General features: G+C 62.3%; 3 protein-coding genes across 16 annotated transcripts in view; 2 read left to right on the top strand and 1 right to left on the bottom strand.

Moving 5' to 3' along the window:
- Nucleotides 1-1,220: 1,220 nt before the first annotated feature.
- OGFOD2 (2-oxoglutarate and iron dependent oxygenase domain containing 2) lies at nucleotides 1,221-6,139 on the top strand. Of its 4 annotated transcripts, XM_045200830.3 has the most exons (9): nucleotides 1,257-2,345; nucleotides 2,761-2,817; nucleotides 3,539-3,652; nucleotides 3,748-3,847; nucleotides 4,386-4,513; nucleotides 4,726-4,983; nucleotides 5,058-5,305; nucleotides 5,777-5,859; nucleotides 6,014-6,139. In XM_045200830.3, the coding sequence occupies exons 1-9, from the start codon at nucleotides 2,214-2,216 to the stop codon at nucleotides 6,019-6,021; spliced, it is 1,128 nt and encodes a 375-aa protein (XP_045056765.2). In that variant the 5' UTR covers nucleotides 1,257-2,213; the 3' UTR covers nucleotides 6,022-6,139. The 4 variants fall into 4 exon arrangements, with proteins under 4 accessions (XP_045056767.2, XP_045056765.2, XP_024422619.2 ...); XM_024566851.4 differs by having other exon boundaries at nucleotides 1,261-2,345; nucleotides 5,777-6,139; XM_045200834.3 differs by having other exon boundaries at nucleotides 1,267-2,345; nucleotides 5,058-5,343; nucleotides 5,777-6,139.
- A 741-nt stretch (nucleotides 6,140-6,880) lies between these two features.
- Nucleotides 6,881-9,191, top strand: ARL6IP4 (ARF like GTPase 6 interacting protein 4). Of its 3 annotated transcripts, none has more exons than XM_024566908.3 (6): nucleotides 6,881-7,038; nucleotides 7,310-7,483; nucleotides 7,929-8,207; nucleotides 8,310-8,427; nucleotides 8,783-8,852; nucleotides 8,930-9,191. In XM_024566908.3, exons 2-6 carry the CDS (start codon nucleotides 7,321-7,323, stop codon nucleotides 8,984-8,986), a joined length of 687 nt encoding a protein of 228 aa, XP_024422676.2. In that variant the 5' UTR covers nucleotides 6,881-7,038; nucleotides 7,310-7,320; the 3' UTR covers nucleotides 8,987-9,191. The 3 variants fall into 3 exon arrangements, with proteins under 3 accessions (XP_024422676.2, XP_024422675.2, XP_024422674.2); XM_024566907.3 differs by having other exon boundaries at nucleotides 6,888-7,068; XM_024566906.4 differs by having other exon boundaries at nucleotides 6,888-7,483.
- Nucleotides 9,192-9,297: 106 nt separating this feature from the next.
- Nucleotides 9,298-18,813, bottom strand: part of PITPNM2 (phosphatidylinositol transfer protein membrane associated 2) — a 111,163-nt gene continuing 101,647 nt past the window's right edge. For 6 of the 9 annotated variants that reach the window (XM_053928687.2, XM_053928683.2, XM_053928685.2 and 3 more), the window contains 12 exons: nucleotides 18,614-18,784; nucleotides 18,121-18,264; nucleotides 16,922-17,086; nucleotides 16,032-16,175; nucleotides 15,124-15,272; nucleotides 14,711-14,827; nucleotides 14,240-14,356; nucleotides 13,980-14,128; nucleotides 13,700-13,849; nucleotides 12,914-13,097; nucleotides 12,709-12,837; nucleotides 9,298-12,610 (listed from right to left, as the gene is read on the bottom strand). In XM_053928687.2, the coding sequence (XP_053784662.1) occupies nucleotides 12,287-12,610; nucleotides 12,709-12,837; nucleotides 12,914-13,097; nucleotides 13,700-13,849; nucleotides 13,980-14,128; nucleotides 14,240-14,356; nucleotides 14,711-14,827; nucleotides 15,124-15,272; nucleotides 16,032-16,175; nucleotides 16,922-17,086; nucleotides 18,121-18,264; nucleotides 18,614-18,784 (1,943 nt within the window). In that variant the 3' untranslated portion in view covers nucleotides 9,298-12,286. The remainder of the gene's footprint in view (nucleotides 12,611-12,708; nucleotides 12,838-12,913; nucleotides 13,098-13,699; nucleotides 13,850-13,979; nucleotides 14,129-14,239; nucleotides 14,357-14,710; nucleotides 14,828-15,123; nucleotides 15,273-16,031; nucleotides 16,176-16,921; nucleotides 17,087-18,120; nucleotides 18,265-18,613; nucleotides 18,785-18,813) is intronic. The other 3 variants (XM_053928690.2, XM_053928689.2, XM_053928691.2) reach the window with 3 other exon arrangements.

Below are 18,813 nucleotides of genomic sequence, written 5' to 3'. Positions count from 1 at the left end.
GTTAATAAAAATATGTTACTACTGCCTGCAAGTCACATTGATTTGGTGCTTACTGTTCAGATGACTCTTGCTGCTGTACTCATTGGTCACTGAACCCAGGCCAGGGTGGGGTGGGGTGGGGTGGGGACACTGGGGAGGAGGGGGGCCACGGGGAGGGCCAGTCTAAGCTGACAAGCAGGATAGGCTTATCTTGCAAAGGGCTGCACAAGGGAGAAACCTGACCGAGTGGGAGAGGCTGGGGCAGCGGGCTGCCCTGGGCCTGCTGGGGGACAAAGGCAGACGGGGGACGCTGAGCATCACGCTGGGGAAATGCATCCCGTCCTGGAGAGCAGGGCCCTTCGCTATCACTGGGCAATCGAGATGCCTGTGAAACTTTACACACCTTCTCAGGCCGCATGGCTCTGGGCTGGGCCTAGGGTCCCCATGGCCCAGTGACCTTGATCTGATGTTTGAGTGGGGAAGGAGGCTGCACTTTTACAAACAACCCACCAGAGTCAGATTTGAGTTCCATTTCGGACTCTACCCCTTAACAAGTTGTGTGACGTTGGGTGGGTCGTTGGGTCTCTCTGAGCCTCTGTTCCCACCTCTGTGAAATGGGGATAGTTCCTCTTGGGGCTTGCTGTGAGGATTAAACAGATTCCTCTGTGTGGAGGGTAAAATCCAAAATGTTAACCGTGGCCTCCTATGCCGACTGATTGGGCCCCAATACCACTGTGGCCCGGGTCCCTAGAGCTTGCCCTCTCAGAACCCTTGCTGTGCAAGCTCCGCCCACGCCCTGCCCACCACCGCTGTTAAGTGACCTTACTTTCAGCTCCCTCGCCAGCAGCCCTTGCCTGCCAGACCTTGCTGCGGCAGCGGTCAGGGCTCAGCTGAAATGTCACTCTTTGGAGGCCCTCCCTGGACACCTGTCTAAAGAAACCACCTCCAGGCACTGGCTATCCCATCACCACCCACTTTGTCTCTTAGCCCTCACAACCACTTGAAAATAACTTCATCACGTAATTGTCTCCCCTCATTTGATTGAGACATTCAGAAGGGCAGGGACATTGTCACTCAAAACACACTTCCACGTACACACCTCACACAATCGCTGAGACATGCACACTCAGGAAGTTCTGACAGCCCCGCCAGTGTGAAAACCACGCAGGCTGCTGGTGTAGGCTTTGCCTAGAGAGCAGGGGCCCTCTCCGCAAAGTACTGGGGAAAGGCAGGGACACCATGCTGGCTGAGCCCTGGGGCTCCAAACGGGCTGACGGAGTCCGCTGGGAAGGACGGCCAGGCACCGCATCCCAGGGTATGAAGGTCTCCTATCTCCCTTCTGGGCCCTGGGGCTTCAGTGAGAGCAATGGGTGGGCCTTGCAGCTCAGGCTGCCACACAGAAGAAAGGAGTAGGACTGTGAGCGTGAGCAGGTGTGTGCGGGATGTGAGTGTACTGAGTAGGTGAGGCTGTGCATGAGTGTGCAACTCTGTACGTGGGTGAGGGTGTGTACCACGATGGGGTCCCCGTGTGTGCTGTGATGGGTCTCCCCGAGGTTGGGACGCACGCTCTATAAGGGAAATATCACTCATCTGCTTGGGCGGAATGTGGTCACAGGCAGACCTCGCCCTGTTTCCCCCCACAAACACACACCTGAAGCTTCAGGAGAGTCACCGGAAGTCACGCCGGACGGAGTATTTTCGTGAGACACGAGGGCAACCGGCGGAGAAACCGTGAGACAGTGGGAGAGAAGACGCAGGGACCCGGGAAGAAATGCTAAACCCAAGCTCAGACGCACAGAACGAGGTGGTTCTCGGCATTTGGAGGAAACGAGACAGAACCCCAAACGCCCTTAACTGCCCTTGTGCGTTGGCTGGTTCTGCAAAAGCTCCGAGCAGAAAAAGGAGGCAGCCAAAGGTCTTGGGTTCCGAGTTCTGCCTCTCCACGTCCAGTGAAGATGTGACTCAGTTCATCTATCTATAAAGTGGAGCGAGTAACCCCCGCCGCGTGGATGGGGACATTGTAAGGCGAAACGAGCAGCCACCTCCCCACCACCCCCACTCCCGGCCCGGTTCATCTTTTTGCATGGCAGGCTGTTTATCTGGGGCGGAGTCTTCGTTCTTTTCTGCGCTTGGAAATTTAGACTGGCCCCTCGGCCGCTGGTGTCACACCCCCTCGGGGGCGTACCCGGAAGTGCTCGTAGGCTTGCCGGCGGGGCCGCGCGCGCCTCTTCACCATGGCGACGGCCGCTGCCCCGAGGCGCTTCTTTCGGTGCGCCTGCTTCTGCTCGGAGAACTTATACGTTGCGCGCTACGGGATGCACGTGCGTTTCCGGGGCGAGGAGCAGCTGCGCCGGGACTACGGCCAGGTGAGTGGCCTCTATCGGTCCTGCAGAGAACGGGGCGGGAAGGCTGGCGGACGAGGGACCTTTGTCCCAGGTCCTTTCCTTTGCCCGCGTGCTCAGGACTGACAACAAGAATGGCTCCGCCTCTCGGTGCCTCCGTTGTCTCCCCTTAAACGGGGGATGACAGCAGCTCCTTCGTGAGGCTGTCGTGAGGAATGGGTGAACTGACGCGTTTGTGCAGTGCTCCCAGCAGGGCCTGGCTCGACGTTGGGAGAAGCCGGGAGCCCGGCTCTGGGCCGAGCGCTTACCGCATTTCATCCTCGCGATGACCCTGTGAGGTCGGGACTCTCACCTTCGTGGGCAGGGGAAGGTGGCTCAGAGATGGTAAGTGATTTGCTCAAAGTTACACAGTCGTGCTCACTGACCTTTCTGCCCCCAGATCCTGCGCAGCCGAGGCTGCATCAGCCCCAAGGACTTCCAGCAGCTGTTAGAAGAGGTAACGTTGCATACCCCGCAACACCCCCTACACTCCCAGCCTAGACCTTCCTTTTTAGATGTGTCAGCAGCTTGAGGGGGTCTCCCAGCCTCAGGCCTGCCAGGCCTGGATCGCTGAAGGGCTCCTAAACCCTCCTTTCCCCTTTCCTGTGCCCACTCACCGGCTGGTACTGACCTGAGGCCTGGCACCAGGAAAAAGGGAAATGCCAAGCTGTCTACCTCACACCCTTTTGAGATGGAAAAATTGGACTCAAAGAGGGGAGTCACTTGCTCCAGGTTTCCCAGCAGCTGGGGCTGAGGTCCCACAGGGCCGCCAGGCTCCTGGCCGTCCCTCCCCTGACCTTGCCTCGGTGGCACCAGGGATGCTTCCTGTGCCCCACTCCTCCCTCCTAGAGGGTTAGTGGTGGAAGCTCCCTGGTGAGCCCTCCGCAGCTGCTGGGGCACAGACTTGGCTGGGACTCGGCCCCCTCCCTGAGTGGCCCTCATTGCAGCCCTGCTGAGGCTGGTGCAGCCCAGAGTGGGATGGGGCCCCTTTGGAAGGAGTCCCCTTCAGCTAGCAGCTGGGTACCTGCAATCAACCCCTCGAGACTCAGGAGCATGGGGAGACTTGGCTCCCGGCCTGGACCTGCTCTGGCCTTCCTCAGCCTCAGTTTCCTCATCTGTACAATGGCCTTGAGGGGGTGAGAGGCCTGTCCTGGTAACCAGGTGCTGTGCCACCCCAGCTCGAGCAGGAGGTGCAGCGGCGGCAGCGGCTGGGGCAGGAGTCAGCTGCCAGGAAAGCCCTCATCGCCAGCTCCTACCACCCGGCATGGCCTGAGATCTACAGCCCACTGCAGGTACCTGGCAGGGGCAGGTTACCAGGAGGGGGCAGCACCCTGGCTGGGGTGGGGGGCTGCCTGCTCCACAGTGGGCCTGTGTGTTCTGCCCCCAGGATGTGGCACTGGCCCCCGAGTTTCTGGCTGCGGCTGAGTACAGCACACTGCCAGGCGCAGACCTCAAGGGCCTTCTGCGGAGGCTGGAGACAGTGTCAGGTGAGGTCTTGGCTCCGTGACCTGGCAGGACTAGGGAGTGGGAGACTCCAAAAACCCAACCAGCAGGAGGAGGAAGGCACAGGGGCGGGGCAGCTGAATTCACTCACTCACTCACCCAAGATACACAGTTATTCAGTGCCTGTGTCAGGCGGGTGCCAGCTGGGGTGGACCGAAGAGTTTACCAGAAGGACAGCTGAGACAGGTGTGGGCTGAGGTGAAGGACCTGCAAGGGAGGGTGAAGCACCCCAGCAGGGCCAGCACCGGAGGGGAGCAAATCCGCCCCTAGGCCTGAGCAGTGGGCAAGAGTGAAGTTTCTTGACGCTGCCAGGATGTGGAGCCATGGGAGGGGCCTGGGGGACACTGTGGGGGGACACACACACGCACACACATGTGCCTCATTTAACTGCCGTAACAGCCCTGAGAGGGAGGTGCCCGAGTTCTCCCCATCGTTCAGAAGAGGAAACTGGGACTGGGGAGGTGGGAAGACCTGCCCTGGCTCACACAGCTCTCAGCTGACAGGCTGTCCCTTGCTCCGCAGAGGAGAAGCGGATCTACCGGCTGCCGGTGTTCACGGCGCCGTTCTGCCAGGCCCTGCTGGAGGAGCTAGAGCATTTTGAGCAGTCGGACCTGCCCAAGGGGCGACCCAACACCATGAACAACTATGGGGTGGGTGAGGCTCTGCCCTGTGGGCGAAGGAGGCGGGGACTCCTGGTCTGGGGGAACTCACCTGCAGCACTGTGGCCCAGCGGTATGGCCCTTTGTCTGCCTCGGTCTCTCTAGAAGATGAAATTGCGGAAGGATCATGAAGTTAAACAAGTCAAGGGACACAGGGTGAGGCCCCACCAGCTTTGAGGCTGACCCCAGGACCCTCCTCCCAGGTGCTGCTACATGAGCTGGGCCTGGATGAGCCGCTGGTGACGCCGCTGCGGGAGCGCTTCCTGCAGCCGCTGATGGCCCTGCTGTATCCCGACTGTGGCGGGGGCTGGCTAGACAGCCACAGAGCCTTTGTGGTCAAGTATGCGCCAGGCCAGGACCGAGAGCTGGGCTGCCACTATGATAATGCCGAGCTGACCATCAACGTGGCCCTGGGCAAGGCCTTCACTGGAGGTGCCCTGTACTTTGGGGGCCTCTTCCAGGTTAGTGTGTGTGACCCACCGGGCAGGGCCTGGGGTAGCCAGGAGTGCCCAGGCCTGAGCCCCGCTGTCTGCAGGCGCCCTCAGCTCTGGCCAAGCCCCTGGAGGTGGAGCACGTGGTGGGCCAGGGCATCCTGCACCGGGGCGGCCAGCTGCACGGGGCCCGGCCCCTGGGCATCGGCGAGCGATGGAACCTCGTCATCTGGCTCCGGGCCTCTGCTGTGCGCAACCGCCTCTGCCCCATGTGCTGCCGCAAGCCGGACCTGGTGGATGACGAGGGCTTTGGTGATGGCTTCACCCGAGAGGAGCCTGCCACCGTGGATGTGTGCGCGCTGACTTGAGCCTGGTTGGGACCTGTGAGGGGTGAGGGTAGCATGACAGCAGAGGGCTGTGCCACCTTGGGTCAGACAGGGCAGAGATAAGCTCCCTGCAGCCTTCAGCACGCCTTGGTTAGAAAGGACAGGCAGGCTTTGGGTCACTCAGCAGGTGGGCTGGCTTAGGCTGGGTTTGTTAGAAGCAGAGCCTGAGGAGGGTATTCCTGGTCATCAAGGGAACACCCTCAGGGGAAGGGCATCTGGGACGCAGTACAGGGCAGGGAGCTGGGTCAAGAGGTGAGTTCAGATGGCGTCAAAACTTAGGCTGGGCCCGTGGCAGCTCCGGAGCATGAGTCCACCCGTTTGTCCCCGCATCAGTCACTGACAGCAGGCTGTGTCAGGAGGGCAAGTGTGTGTGTGAGAGAGAGAGAGAGAGAGAGAGAGAGAGAGTGGGAGAGTAACTCCCAGACATCCATCTCTAGGACAAGTGGCTCCCAGTGGCCAAGGGAATCTTCCAGAGAAATGTACAGGTGTGAGCTGTCGGCATCAGACACCACCAGTGGGGGTGAGTGTCCCCGCCTGTAAGGAGGATGGATGCGGGTGGGTTGGCCAGCAGGTGCATCTCAGAGGTGGTGTTGAGGGGCTACTGCGGCGGGGTTAAGATCAGGGACCCTGGAGCCAGACCGCCTGGGTTCAGATCCTGATTCTGCCACTTCCAGCTCCATGACTGTGGGCAAACCACTTGACCTCTGTGCCTTGGTTTCCTCATCAGGAAAGTGCCTGTGTCCTTCAGCTGTTGTGAGAGCCAAATGATGTATAGTTTATAAAGTGCTTCATAACATCTGCCTGAGTTTGCTGCTGTCATTATTACTGAAGAGTCTGCAACTTGGTGGCCCCCGGTTGGGTGAGGAGTGCAGCCGTGCACACTGGGTGGCAGACTTGAAAACCAGGGATTTCCATGTTGGAATCATGAGTTCTGGCTTCTGTGGGAACGCCCAGAGATACCAGGCGCCATCCCCACACTACAGACACCAGCTGGAGCGGAGTCTCAGCTGCCCATTCTAAGCGGACCTGCGGTGCACCCCCTCCCAGGAGTCCCTCCTTTGATCGCTGCCACGATCTTTCTGCCCCTTATGGGCATTTGAGTTGGTGGTGTCCATATTACCGATTGGGGACGTTGGAAAGACCAGGGCTTCTCAGCCCGGGAGCTCACAGCCAGATGGAGTGGACAAGGTCTGCAGACAACCCAGGTTGGGGAGCGGCGCCCCGTAGGGTCGCCTCCGCTGGGACGAGAGGGAGACGCGGTGCTGCGGGCGCGCTGGAAGGACAATTTTGGAAGAGGGTACAGCTGCAGCAAAGGGCCTGTGAGCTCGGGGACTGGAGCCAGGCTGGAGACCAGGTCTCTGGGTCGGGAGCTGCGGACTCCGGCACGACCTCGCACCGGCCTGGAGGTGGAACCTGGAGCTCCAGAGCTCGTCTCTTAAACGGAAGTGGGTGCGTCAGACTCTGTTTCCCGAGCCGCCCCAGAGACGGAACGTGGGGCTTCAGAACTAGAGGCAGCAGCGCCCCGCTTCGCAGTCGGACGGCCTTTCGGGGCACAGCCCCAGGCCGGAAGTCATCTTGCAGCTGCTTCCTCACGCAAAGGCGTGGTGTAGAGCAGGACCGGGGGGCAGTTTAGGGAGGAACAGAGCAGCTTGGGGACCTTCTTTAAGACGGAGGGCGTGAGGGTGGAGCGTAGGAGCATGTGAGAAGGGATTCAGGACCCACCTGGCGGGTGAGGGTCGGAGCCGCCAGAGCCACTTGCGCAGGCGTGGAGCGTCCCAGCGGGGGCGGGTCCTTAAAGGATCCGCAGTACCCAGGGTTGGGGGTGACTCAGAGTAGTGAGATTGTCACAGAGTTTCTCATATCCCTGCTCCGGGGTGGGGAATGGGGGTAGCGAGCCCCTGAGGACCTTGGAGCCCAGCCCTTGGGACTGCCCTGAGAACTTGAGTTTAAGTGCGTCTCCCCGTCTCCAGTCCACAGCGCTATGGCTCACTCCGGCTCTCGCAAGCGCTCGAGGAGCCGCAGCCGGTCCCGGGGGCGAGGGTCGGAAAAGAGAAGGAAAAAGAGCAGTAAGGACACCCGGAAGAGCTGTTCGGCTTCTAGATCTCAAGGCCGCAAGGCCAGCACCACCTCCTCTGGGGCGGAGGGTGAGGACCAGAGGGAATGGGAACGGAGCGCTGGATCTTGGTGGGGAAGCTGCAGGCAACTGGGCGGGTTTCCTGGGAACCGTTGTGGGAAAATCGCGGTGAGCAGTAGTCAGAGGGGTGCAGAGAGTACAACGTGGATGTCTGCATTGAGACACCCAGAATCCAGGGGATGGGCTGCCCATTCAGCATGGATCTCTTAATCGGAGGGCCTAATCATGCTTTTTGTGCAGCTGCGCCTGAGCTTCGGCGTTTGGCCTCCCTGCTCCCGGCCCGTAGGGCCAGCGACTGCACAGAGCCCAGAAAGTACCTCTCCAGAGAGTGCTGATCCCTGCCAGGAGGTCTCATCCCTCTGTTAGGCTTGAGCCTACACAGGCCAGACCAAGGGGACAAAGGTTTACTTCTTCCCCTCCTGGCCTTCCAGCCTCACCTTCTCTCTGCATCACAGAGAGAAGCAAACACAAGGCTCAGAGGAGACCACGATCCAGCTCCTCCTCCTCCTCTTCCAGTTCTTCTAGCTCCTCTTCCTCCTCGTCCTCCTCCTCGTCCTCTAGCAATGGGCGGAAGAAGGGGAAGCACAGGGACAAGAAGAAGAAGAAGAAGAAAAGGAAGAAGAAGCTGAAGAAGAAAGGCAAGGAGAAGACGAAGGCGCAGCAGCCTGAGGCTCTGCCAGGCCCCTCGCTGGACCAGTGGCACAGATCCGCCGGGGAGGAAGAGGATGGCCCAGGTACCGTGCTGCTGGGGTGCAGGACAGGATGGGTCCACCCGCCCCCCGCCCCTGCCCTTGCCCCTCAAGGTCCAACCGCCACCTCCCTGTCATCTCTTCCAGTCCTGACAGATGAGCAGAAGTCACGCATCCAGGCCATGAAGCCCATGACTAAGGAGGAGTGGGATGCCCGGCAGAGCGTCATCCGCAAGGTGGTGGACCCTGAGACAGGGCGCACCAGGTGGGGAGTGCTTGGTGGAGCCCTGCCCCTGAGCACTTTCGGGAGGAGGGGCTGTGGCTGCTAGTCTAAAAAGGCCAGGGGCTGGGAGAAAAGAACTGGTGCTGACCAGGCTTCTGAGGCCGTTCCTCCCCATTGCCTGCTTGCCTGAAGCAAGCAGTTGCAAGGGCTGGAAGGGCCTTCAGGAGGGTCATCAAAAAGCCACCGTTGGCTGATCTGATGGCAGAGCCTACCTGGAACCTTTATCCCTGACCCATGGGTGGGAGAGACGGAGGGGTGGGGCCTGGCACCCCTTTGCGGGGCGGTTGTGGTTGTTGCTCTACTGTTAGAGGCTCAGCCTGCGCCCCTCCTCCCCCAGGCTCATTAAAGGAGATGGCGAGGTCTTGGAGGAAATTGTAACCAAGGAACGACACAGGGAGATCAACAAGGTGGGTGTCGCGCCTTTGCTTAGGGCCCACCCCCAGCTCTGTTTGTGACAGGCCCCTCCTGTGTGCTCTCTTACCAGCAAGCCACCCGAGGGGATGGCCTGACCTTCCAGATGCGAGCGGGGCTGCTGCCCTGAGGGCCCCTGCCAAGGTCTATGGATGTTGGTGGTGGCATGACAGGGAGGCAGCAGGAAGCCAGATGGGTGCTGTTTGTCTCCGGCGGACCCACCTCCGGCCACCTCCTCTCAGGTGCAGGGGGCGGGGGGGACCAGAGCGACTGTCCTAATCAGTCCTTCTGAAAGTATACAGCTTCCCAGACATTAAACGTTCCCTGGTTGGAGACTTCTGTTCTGTTGCTTTTTGTGCCAAGGTGGAGAGGGTGCTGCTGGACTTCCAGGGGACAGGCAAGGGCTGCAGGAGTTTCTGGGGAAACCAGGTGGGCCCTGGTGGTCGTGTGCTCATCCTCATGTTGGAATCACCCCCGCCAGCTCTTTGACCCAGCTCCCCCAGGCGCGGAGGGAGCCTGCTGCCTTTGCTGGATTCCACATGGAGATGACAGCAGCTGAGGGCCCCGGTGGTGGGCCAGGTGTCCCAGGAGTCCCGGCCCAGCTTACTAGCTGTGTTCTCTGTAAAGTGGAGACTGGGAACACTCACTTGAGTTGGTTGCTGTGAGGATGAGCCAAGTTCACGCCCAGGAAGGGGCTGGAAGGGGCCAGCACCGGGCAAAGCCCCCGAGCTCACTGGTGTGACCAGAGGTACCAGAGCTGGTGGCACACACAGGATGGGCCAGGCCCCCACCTGCCCTACCCCCACCCGCTGCTGTGGTTGCTGGCGCAGTAACGAGACACAGAAGGAAGCCTTCCTGCTTCTTTAATTCGTGTGACAGACAATGACGCTGTATACAGAGCACACTCGGGCCCGACGGGGCAGGGACAGCAAGGGCGGGTGGGATGACTTGGGACACCGTTCACACATAGCCCGGACAGACGGACAGGAGGGACTGACGTGGAGACCGACGTGGCGGGCGGGCAGCTCGGGTTGAGCTGGGCAGGGTGTGGGGTCTCTGCTGAATCCCTCTGTAGGAACGAAAGAGAAGGCAGGCGGCCAGGTGTGGGGCGGTGGGCAGGGGCTGGAGGGCGGGGGGGAGGAATAAGGCTTCTACTTTGACAGGCCCGGGTGGGGTGGCAGCCAGCGAGGCCTGCCGCACCCTTTGGTAATAACTGGTCAGACCTGAGCCCTGTAGCTCAGCACCCAACGCTGTAAACATTTTTGGTATTTTTAAAGGACTCTGCCCTCCCTCTCTCAGTTTCTGAAGAACCGGCGCTTCCTCAAGAGGACTGTGCCAAAAGGAATCTGAAGGGAGGCGGGAAGCGGACCTGGAGGCAGCAGAGAGACATCAGCGGGGAGGGCGGGCCGCCGTCTCACCGTCTATGGCTAAGGGCCGCTGGTCGGGCCCAGGGGACTATTGCTGTTATCCTTGGCATGGCTGGCGGCTGGGCAGGAGGGTGGGGGGGCGCAGAGCTGTGGGGCGGCTGCCTGCTGGGAGAGGCCGAGCCCGCTGCCCACACGCCTCCCCTGGCCAGGGAGCCTCAGCCTTTATTGCAGGCGGGCCCGAGGCTCTCCCAGGTGTTCCTCCGATGGCTAGTCGTCCAGGCAGTGGGCCAGGTGGGGTGGGGGTGGCCGAGGGAGGAGGAGGCACTAGCCCCAGGGGCCCCTGGCGGGGCCGTGATTGTCGGCAGAGCGATTTCCCGCTGGGCAGCGGAGGGTCGGGTATTGCACTTTCACTGCAATGGTTACATTAAAACTTGGTCCGTAAAATAGTCGTTGCTTTATACACGACGCCTGAAACAGCAACAAAAAGCTATGTCTTAAATATGAATAAACCCTGAAGGTCCCATCCCTCCAGACATTTTTCTCAGCACAAAATAAATAGCCTTCACTCTGTGTAGACCCACTTCTGCAGGACATTTACACGACCCTTAGGCTGTACACGTCTACACACAGGGAAATGTCAGCTCCATCCGTGCGCCCCTCCCCCTTCCCATGTGGCCCCGAGGCCGTGTCCAAGGTGGTGGCAGCAGCTCAGACGTGGGGCCTGCGGCTGGCTGGCTGGCTGATCGCAGGCAGGCTCACCGCCTCAAAGCAGGTGGAGGAGCAGTGGAGGGGCTGCCGGGAGCCGAGCGCCGCAGCTGAGATCAGGGTTGGTTCTGGGGAGGGACAGCTTGGTCCTGGCCGGGTCGGACAGAGAGCCATGGCTGCCTGCTCTTAAGCTAACGACGGGATTTGTGGCTTCTTAGACTTGGCATTGGAACGGAACTGGCATTTATAAAACTGAAGTGTGTGCTGCACCTGCCCCAGAGAAGAAGTTCAGCAGAATAAACGGGACAGGTGAGGCGGGAGCCCACAGCCCGCTGTGCGGGCAGGAGGCCGGGACCCAGGACCTGGCTGGACTGGTCACAGTGCTGGGTGGTTGCCACGGGGAGGGGCTGCGCTTGGCGCTGAAAGAGTTAAGAAAAGGAAGCAGCCAAGAATTGCTCATTTTAAAAAAAAACCTTGTAGAAATCAGATTGGAGAAGTAGAAAGGTGTAGAAATGCTGGAGGGCCGAGGCGTGGAGCCTTGACTGACGGCAGGCGAGGGGTGGAAGAGGCGGCCAGGCCCCGCAGGCCCAGGCAGGGCTCCTCAGGAGCCGGCTCTGGTCTTCACCAGCCTCACCGCCTGGGCTGTGCCCAGAGCTGGCGAGGATGCCAGGCCCGCGGCCTCACTGGCCTCCAGGTGGGGCAGGCGGGCAGGGGTCTGGGGCTGCCACGGTGGGGCGGAGCTGCAGAAACGAGATCTGGCCTTTCTCCCCTGCTTGCACAGGGCTTTGCCGCCCCGGAGCCTCGGCGAGGCGATCTGTCCTGGATCGGCAAAGGCTGCCTTTTCATGCATGTGAATGGTCTGTAGCCGCAGGCGAGGGTAACAGGTCTCTGCTCTCAAAAATCAGTGCAAAACCAGTGAGGTTGGAGAGTTGAGTAAATTGAGTTAAGAAGCAGGCTGTCCCCTGTTGGAGCTGCTACCAAGTGAGAAGGGACATAGGTGTCAAGCTAGTGGCCAGGGAGGTGGCAGGCTGGGCCCAGGCCTGGCATCAGGATGCTGCAAGGTCAGCGCAGGGCAGCTGTCCGTGAGTACCTTCAAGGTCTGTCCGCGTGGAGGCTCCTGGTCCCTCTGTCGTCCTGGGGCTGGTTGTCCTGCCAGCTTCGACGACAAGCTGGAAGCCCTCAACACCCTCGGACGTGAGGCAGGGCCAGGAAGGCTGCGTGTGGCACAGCCACCGTCCTTTGCTGGGCCCCAGGACAAGTTCGTTCCCAGCCAATGACGTGTGCCCAGGCCAGGCCTCCTGGCAGGCTGGCCACCTTGCCTAGCACCATGGAGACCACAGCGCCTCCCCAGAGGTTCCCTACTTGGGGCCCGTGGCTGCCCCTGGCTCAAGCCGGCCAGCCATGGTTCGGCCCCAGCAGCCAGCTGCCACACTCATACTGCGCTGGCCCCGCTGCTCGCCATCTGGCTGGCTCTGCGTCCGCTCGTGCCTGAGGCTGGGCCCGCTGGGCTGGGCCGAGATGGTTCGGAGCAGGTGGTTCCGGGAGCGCAGGAAGTCGCTCTGGCCAGGCAGGCCGAAGCTGCCCTTGCGCAGGGCCATGCGGGTGGCCGTGTTGCGGGCTGGCCGTGCCCGGTGGTTGTACTTCAGCTGGGCCAGGTGGGCCGCGTAGCCGTCTGTGATGAACTGCGGGGGAGGGGCAGCGAGGGGGACGGCTGTCACAGGGCTAGACCTTCACGGCTGCCCGCCTGTGCCACCCAACCCGCCAAGGTCTGCCTGCTCACCTGGCACTGCTGCTGAAGCTTCTTGGTGGGCCGGCCCACGATGTAGATCTGCATGGGGGACAGGTTGATGGAGCTGTAGACCGCCACGTCCTTGGTGGAGCCGTACGCCGCGTGGGCGCGCAGGTGCAGCTGTGGGCGAGACTGGTGTGGGCAGAGGCACGACGCTTCCTGCCCCGCCGACCTGACCCCTTCTCCCGGGACTCACCTCGGAGATGAGCAGCTTCAGGAAGTTGGCTTTGTGCCGCAGCGGGTCGTGCACCAGGCCATCACAGAAGGACACCACGCCGTGGGGGAAGTTGTGCTGGGCCAGCCACGCCACCACCCGCTGCTTCTGCATGTCGGGCCGGCCCGTCACGTAGATGATGAGGTAGCCCAGGTCCTGCCAGTGCCTGGGGGCGAGGGGCAGGCCTGGGTGTCCCACGGCCACCCCGCCCCCTCCTGGACTGCCCCGTCTCCTTGCCCAGCCAGCCCCCACTTGGGCCACTGAAGAGGCCGTCTCCGAGCAGGCTCCGACAGTAGCGGTAGCAGCAACAATGGTGGGGGCCCTTGTGTAGTGCCCACAGCCTAAGTCACATGATCTCGCACACACTCCCTCGGCAGCAGAGGGCCTGGTCTTGTGAGGACCCCACTTCCCAGGTGAGGGGACTGAAGCACCAACATCGAGAGTCCAAATGGCCCTGACTGGTGTGGCTCAGTGGACTGAGTGTTGGCCTGCGAACCAACGGGTCTCTGGTTCGATTCCCAGTCTAGGGCATGTGCCTGGGTTGTGGGCCAGGTCCCCAGTAGGGGGCGCATGAGAGGCAACCACACATTGTTTTTCTGTCTCTCACACCCTTCCCCTCTGTCTAAAAATAAATAAATAATTTTTTTTAAAAAGGTGAAATGAAGGTCACACAACTGATAAGTGGTGGCTCCAGCTCCTCAGTCCCCAAGGTCCCTACCAAATGTCCCCTACCCTGGCACCCGGGGCCTACCCCTCAGGGCCACTCACCGCACCACGTCCACAGCTCCAGCCCGCACTTTGGGGTCGCTGCCCATGATGGACACACTGGCAGCAAAGGAGCCGTCGATACTGAAGACCACGAACTCTGTGCCCTTGGGCAGCACGGTGATGTAGCTGTCGGCAAAGGTGTGGTCTCCCCTGGGCGGGGAGCAGGTCATCAGACCCCACCAGGGCCCCTCCCCCCGCCCCAGAGGAGGCCAGCCGCCCCCCAGCCGCCCCCCCCCCCCCCCCCCCCCCCCCCCCGCCTAGACCCGGGGGAGGCGTGTACCTGACCACCATCTTGACCGGGTACACACCCACGCCCAGGCGGTGCGTCTCAGGGATGGCGTAGGAAACGCGCCCACTGCTGTTGGTCACCAGTGTGTCCAGGTACAGCCAGTCGCCTGAGGGCGGCTGAGTCATGATATGCACGTCCACCTGGAGCCAGGCAGGCTGGTCACTCGCGGGCTCTGCCCCCAGCCTCCCACTGCACTTCCCAGCCAGAGGGAGGGGAGGCAGGGGGCTCCTGCTGTCTCCCCGTGCCCGTACCTTCTCCCCAGTCAGGGTGACCATGTCCAAGGGCCCGTACATGAACCGGCCCGTCAGAACCTGCGGGCCGTCCTCGTTGGCAACTGCGTCGTTGATCCGGTGGTTAGCCGCCACGTTCTGGGAAGAGGACGGGGTGAGGCTGAGCCAGGGTGGGGGATGGAGGGGCAGCCGGGGTCTCCAGGGCTCTGCTCAAGCCTCCTGTGGGCCTGTGGGGTAAGCTGGGCTTAAGGCCAGAAAGGCCATGTTCGAGTCCAGCTTAATCACTGAGCCATGTTCAAGTCCAGCTTAACCACTGGCCTTGGGGAAGTTCGGGAGCCTTGCTGCCCATAAATGGGGTAATAGCCCCAGTGCCACAGACTGAGGATTAAATAGGACAGCTTGTGACTCAGTCGTCTCATCTGTAACAAGGGGCTTCCTTGAGGGTTCCACAGGACAGCAGGCCCAGGCCCAGGCGCCCAGAAGACCCCTCACCCGCAGCTTCACGTGGGTCCTCTTGCGCTGCCACTTCTCTCTGGGCTTCGAGGGGGTGAACACCGAGACCTCCTTGCCGTCGAGCTCCAAGATGCTGGAACTGTCGTGCCTCATGACCTGGTGGAGGCGGGCAGGGGTGGGCCATGGGGGCAGGCTCCAGTGGGGGCCCCCAGGTCTCGGTGAGAGCGACCAGCGCTCTTGGAGCTGAAACTAGGAAGCTGTGAGGGTTTGGGGGGCACTATTCAACTCACTGCAGCCCACACTCTGGGCCCCCCGAATTCACATCTGTCCCACGACTGCGAATGCATTCACCCATCTCAGCTTCCCCATGGGTTCCTCCATCTTGCTTGCTCTTGCCCAGTGGGGTCAGAGGGCGGGATTGAGGGAAAGGGGCCCACAGCGGGAGCCCGCACCTGTCTTAGCAGGAAGGACACCACGTCTGTCGACTCCCAGTAGCTGGCGTGGAACAGGTGTGGCAGGGCCACCGTGGGGAAGGCAGTCAGGGCGTCTGGGCAGTACAGGGCATAGTCAATCCGCTTCTGGCCCCACCACTTCGCAGCAACTGCCAGAAGGAGCGGCTGTGACTGGGCTGGAACCCCAGGGGTTCACCTGGCCCCTCAGGCCGGGCTCAGCCCAAAGATGAGACCCTCCTCCAACCAGGGACAGGGCAGCAGCCAAAGCGAGAGTCCCCTTGCCCGGCGGGTGAGAGGGTGCATGCAGGCAGGCCATCAGGATTTAGAGAGCAGGGGAAAGCCCACGTGGAGGCAGGACTCGCGGTCGCTGTCCCTGGTTCTGTCCTTGATCTTGGTGACCCTGCCCTGGGCCCCATTGCTGTCCTTTCCTGGACCCCTCTGGGCTCTTCATTTACCCCCAGGTCAAGGCCGTGGGCTCCAAGGCAAGGCCTGCCATCCCCCTCAGCACCTGGGAGCCTGGTGAGGTTGGGCAGGCCTGCCTGCGAATCTGGATTCCCACCGAGGGCTGGGCGACCGCGCCAGCCAGAGGGTGAGACTTGTACAGTGCCCCTCTGGTGGCCACAGGCAGGAGGTGCCCAGAAATCTCAGAAAAGGGTGCCTCATACCTCCACCAGCAGCCCGCCTGACCCACGATCCTCGGCGGTCTCCTCCCCACCCCTCACTCCAGCTCCATGGATTCCCCCCAACTCCAGCTGCTCTCGCCTCCTCCCTGATGTCTGCGTGCAACCAGCCCAGTCTAGCTCCCAGGTCAGGCCTCAGTGGGGCAGGTGAGCAGGGCCTGGAAACAGGGAGTGACCCCAGTGAGAGGAGGGGACGAGTGTGGGTGGAGGCTCCGTGATGCCTGGTACCTTCTCCAATGTCCAAGTCGGGGAGGCTGGGGTTCACCCGCCTGGCCTGTGGGCGGGGGCCTGGGGTGAAGGGGGGTGGGGAGGGCAGGGCGAGCAGGGACAGGCGCCTGACGCTGGGGGTGTGGCTGAGCGCAGATGGGGCCTCTGAGAATCAAGAACAAGGGAAAAGCCTCAGCGCTTCCACCGCAGGCCAGGACAGACAGACGGACACTGGGAAGATGGCCAGGCCCCTGGGCTTCCTCACAGGGGACACAACACCAGCCTTTGCCCAGCTCTGCGGGCAGCCTGAGAACTGGTCGTGCAGACAGGGAGGACAGCACTGGGCAGTGGGCTGGGGCTGGGGTGGGGGACTGCGAAGGGGTGACCCGGACTCTGCCCAGCTGCAGAGAGCCTTCTGAGATGGGCAGAAGCCAGAGTGAAGGTCGCTGTGTGTCCTCTGTCTCCTGGGGCAGCAGGAAGGGCTGGTGGCCACGGTGAGACCTCCCTTCCCTGACGCCCTCAGCCACCCATCGTGCACTTGTCCAGAAACAGCCCCCCACCTTTCTCTCTCAGGGAGCACCCTGTCCCCCACCCCGTCCCTGCCCCAGGCTAGGACCAGGCCCGTTGGCTCCCAGTTTTCTGAGATGGTGGACTTGGCCCCACTGGGCCACCCCTTCTAACACTCCTTCCCTCCAGAGTCCTCTGTAGACACCCGGGGCTGGGTCACTCTCCACTGCGGGTGCGTCCTGGGCACTGCAGGGTGTCCGGCAGCATCCCTGGTCTCTCCCCACCAGGCGCCAGCACTTCCCCCTCCCCTGCTGTGTCCAGGCATTTCTGACTATTCCTTGGGGGGCACGCTGCCCCCTGCAGGACAGAGGGGAGGGTGCTGGGAGGCCAGGCCAGGCACTCACTCTGGGCGATGCTGGATGCTGTGTAACTCTCCGCCATGCCGGACACCTGGCTAGCGATGCTGATCTCGCTGGCCCGGCGGAAACCTCGGGTGGCGGGGGCCGCACCAGGCGAGGAGGGCGCTGTGTGCTCTTGGAAGACCGTGTTATGGGTCTGGAGCGCCTCCGCTGCAGGTGGACCAGAGACCTGGGGTAAGAGAGGCCCCACCTCGCCCAGCACCCCAGCCCCTGAGCAGTGTGGGCGGAAGTGTCCAGCATGCACCTGGGCTGCAGGGCCCAAGTGGCGACTGGGCCAGGCACGGCGAACACCCCCAGATGCAGCCGAGCAGAGCTGGCTGTGAGGATGGGCCCAAGCGAGCCGGGGCTGAGAGCGCAGGGCACGGAGCCAAGGCTGGGGAAAAGGAGGGCAGGGCAGGGTAGACAGAGGACCGACACAGACACAGCAGGCGGGGTGGCAGGCGGCTGGCCCCACGACCCCCCAGGGCACCCTTCTCACCCCACACACAGCTCCTGACCTGCTCTAGTCTGGCCATCTGGGCCTTCAGGGCCCGGCCCGGCCTCACCCACAGCCTGTGACAGTGAGGCTTGAGGGGCCCCAACAACAAGGGCCTGAGGTGGCTTCCCAGGGATGCCCTATGCTGAGGCCTCGTGTGTCCCTCACCCCCTGGCCACACTGACCAAGGCAGGGGCTGAAGGCAGGGCAGGGAGAGGATAAGGGGCTCAGCTATAGGCCCCACGTTGGGATGGGGTGCAGGAGGCACCTGGGCCTCCTCAGGGAGGGAAGGAGTGGGACCCGGAGAATGCAAGCCCTCACAGGGACTGAGGCTTCTCCTGGGGGAGCAGGGGAGCCCGCGGACTCAGGGCCTCATGCCATCTCCTGGAGGCCCCTGCCAGCCTCACAGTGGACCAGCACCCTTGCTGGATATCTGCTGTCCTCTCAGGGCTCAGGGGCTCCCTCTGCTTTGGGTCCTCTTCTGGCTCTGCCCCAGCGTGCAGAGAAGAGGCACCAGGACCTGCTCCCCAGGGCCAATCCTGTCTGGTCTCCCTTCCTCACCCTTCAGCCCACAAACTCCTGGGGGCCAGAAGCACGGGGTGGGGGTGGGGGTGGGAGGGAGTTGGAGGGGAGGAGGGGTGGAAGGGTCCCTGAGGACCAGCGCTTAGCCAGGGAAGCAGGTGCCGCAGCGAGCAGGGGGTTTACACACACTCAGCACAGCCCGGGCTGGGCCCGTCTTGCCAGGTGAGCGCGGGAACTGGGATACTGGTTTCCAGGAAGCCATCCCCGGGAGGGAGAGGGGCCAGGGGGCCGCCCTCCAGGACCAGCTCGGGATTTCTCTGCACGGTCTCGACTGAAGGCAGACGGGGAGAGAACAGAGAGGACAAGAACAGACACTCGTGTGGACCGTCTGGACACGCTCCAACACGAGACACGCAGGCTCTTCGAGGACCGGGACAGGACAAGACACTGGAACACACGCTGGGGTGGGTGGGATGGGGCTGCTCTCAGCGAGGGCCGAGAAAGGACTTCCGGCAGCCCTCACGCTGCCTCTCTGAGCAGGGAGGATACTCTGTGGCCTCCCAGGCTGCGCCCCCATATCTGGGTTGGGCAGCAGGGGGCCCAGCGCGGGGTCCTCAGCTCTGCCTCCGTGGGCACTGGGGAGGTAGTCTGGTCCCCTGGCGTGGCAGGCAGGCGCTCACCCAGCAGCGTGGAGCAGCCGTCGCCCAGCGGGTAGCGTTGGTAGCGGGGGATGCTCAAAGGCGGCAGGGCATGGAATCGCCGTTCCAGCAGAGGCTCCAGGCGCGAGGCCGACGGGTCCGCGGGGTGGAACAGGTTGTAGACTTGCTGGCAGGCGGGCCGCAGCTGGAAAACTGGGGTCGGGGGGAGGGGGTGGAGTCGC

The sequence above is a fragment of the Desmodus rotundus genome, chromosome 7, assembly GCF_022682495.2.
Source record: "Desmodus rotundus isolate HL8 chromosome 7, HLdesRot8A.1, whole genome shotgun sequence".
In the NCBI taxonomy this organism is placed as follows: Eukaryota; Metazoa; Chordata; class Mammalia; order Chiroptera; family Phyllostomidae; genus Desmodus; species Desmodus rotundus.
This window is presented reverse-complemented; position numbering and strand designations above follow the sequence as displayed.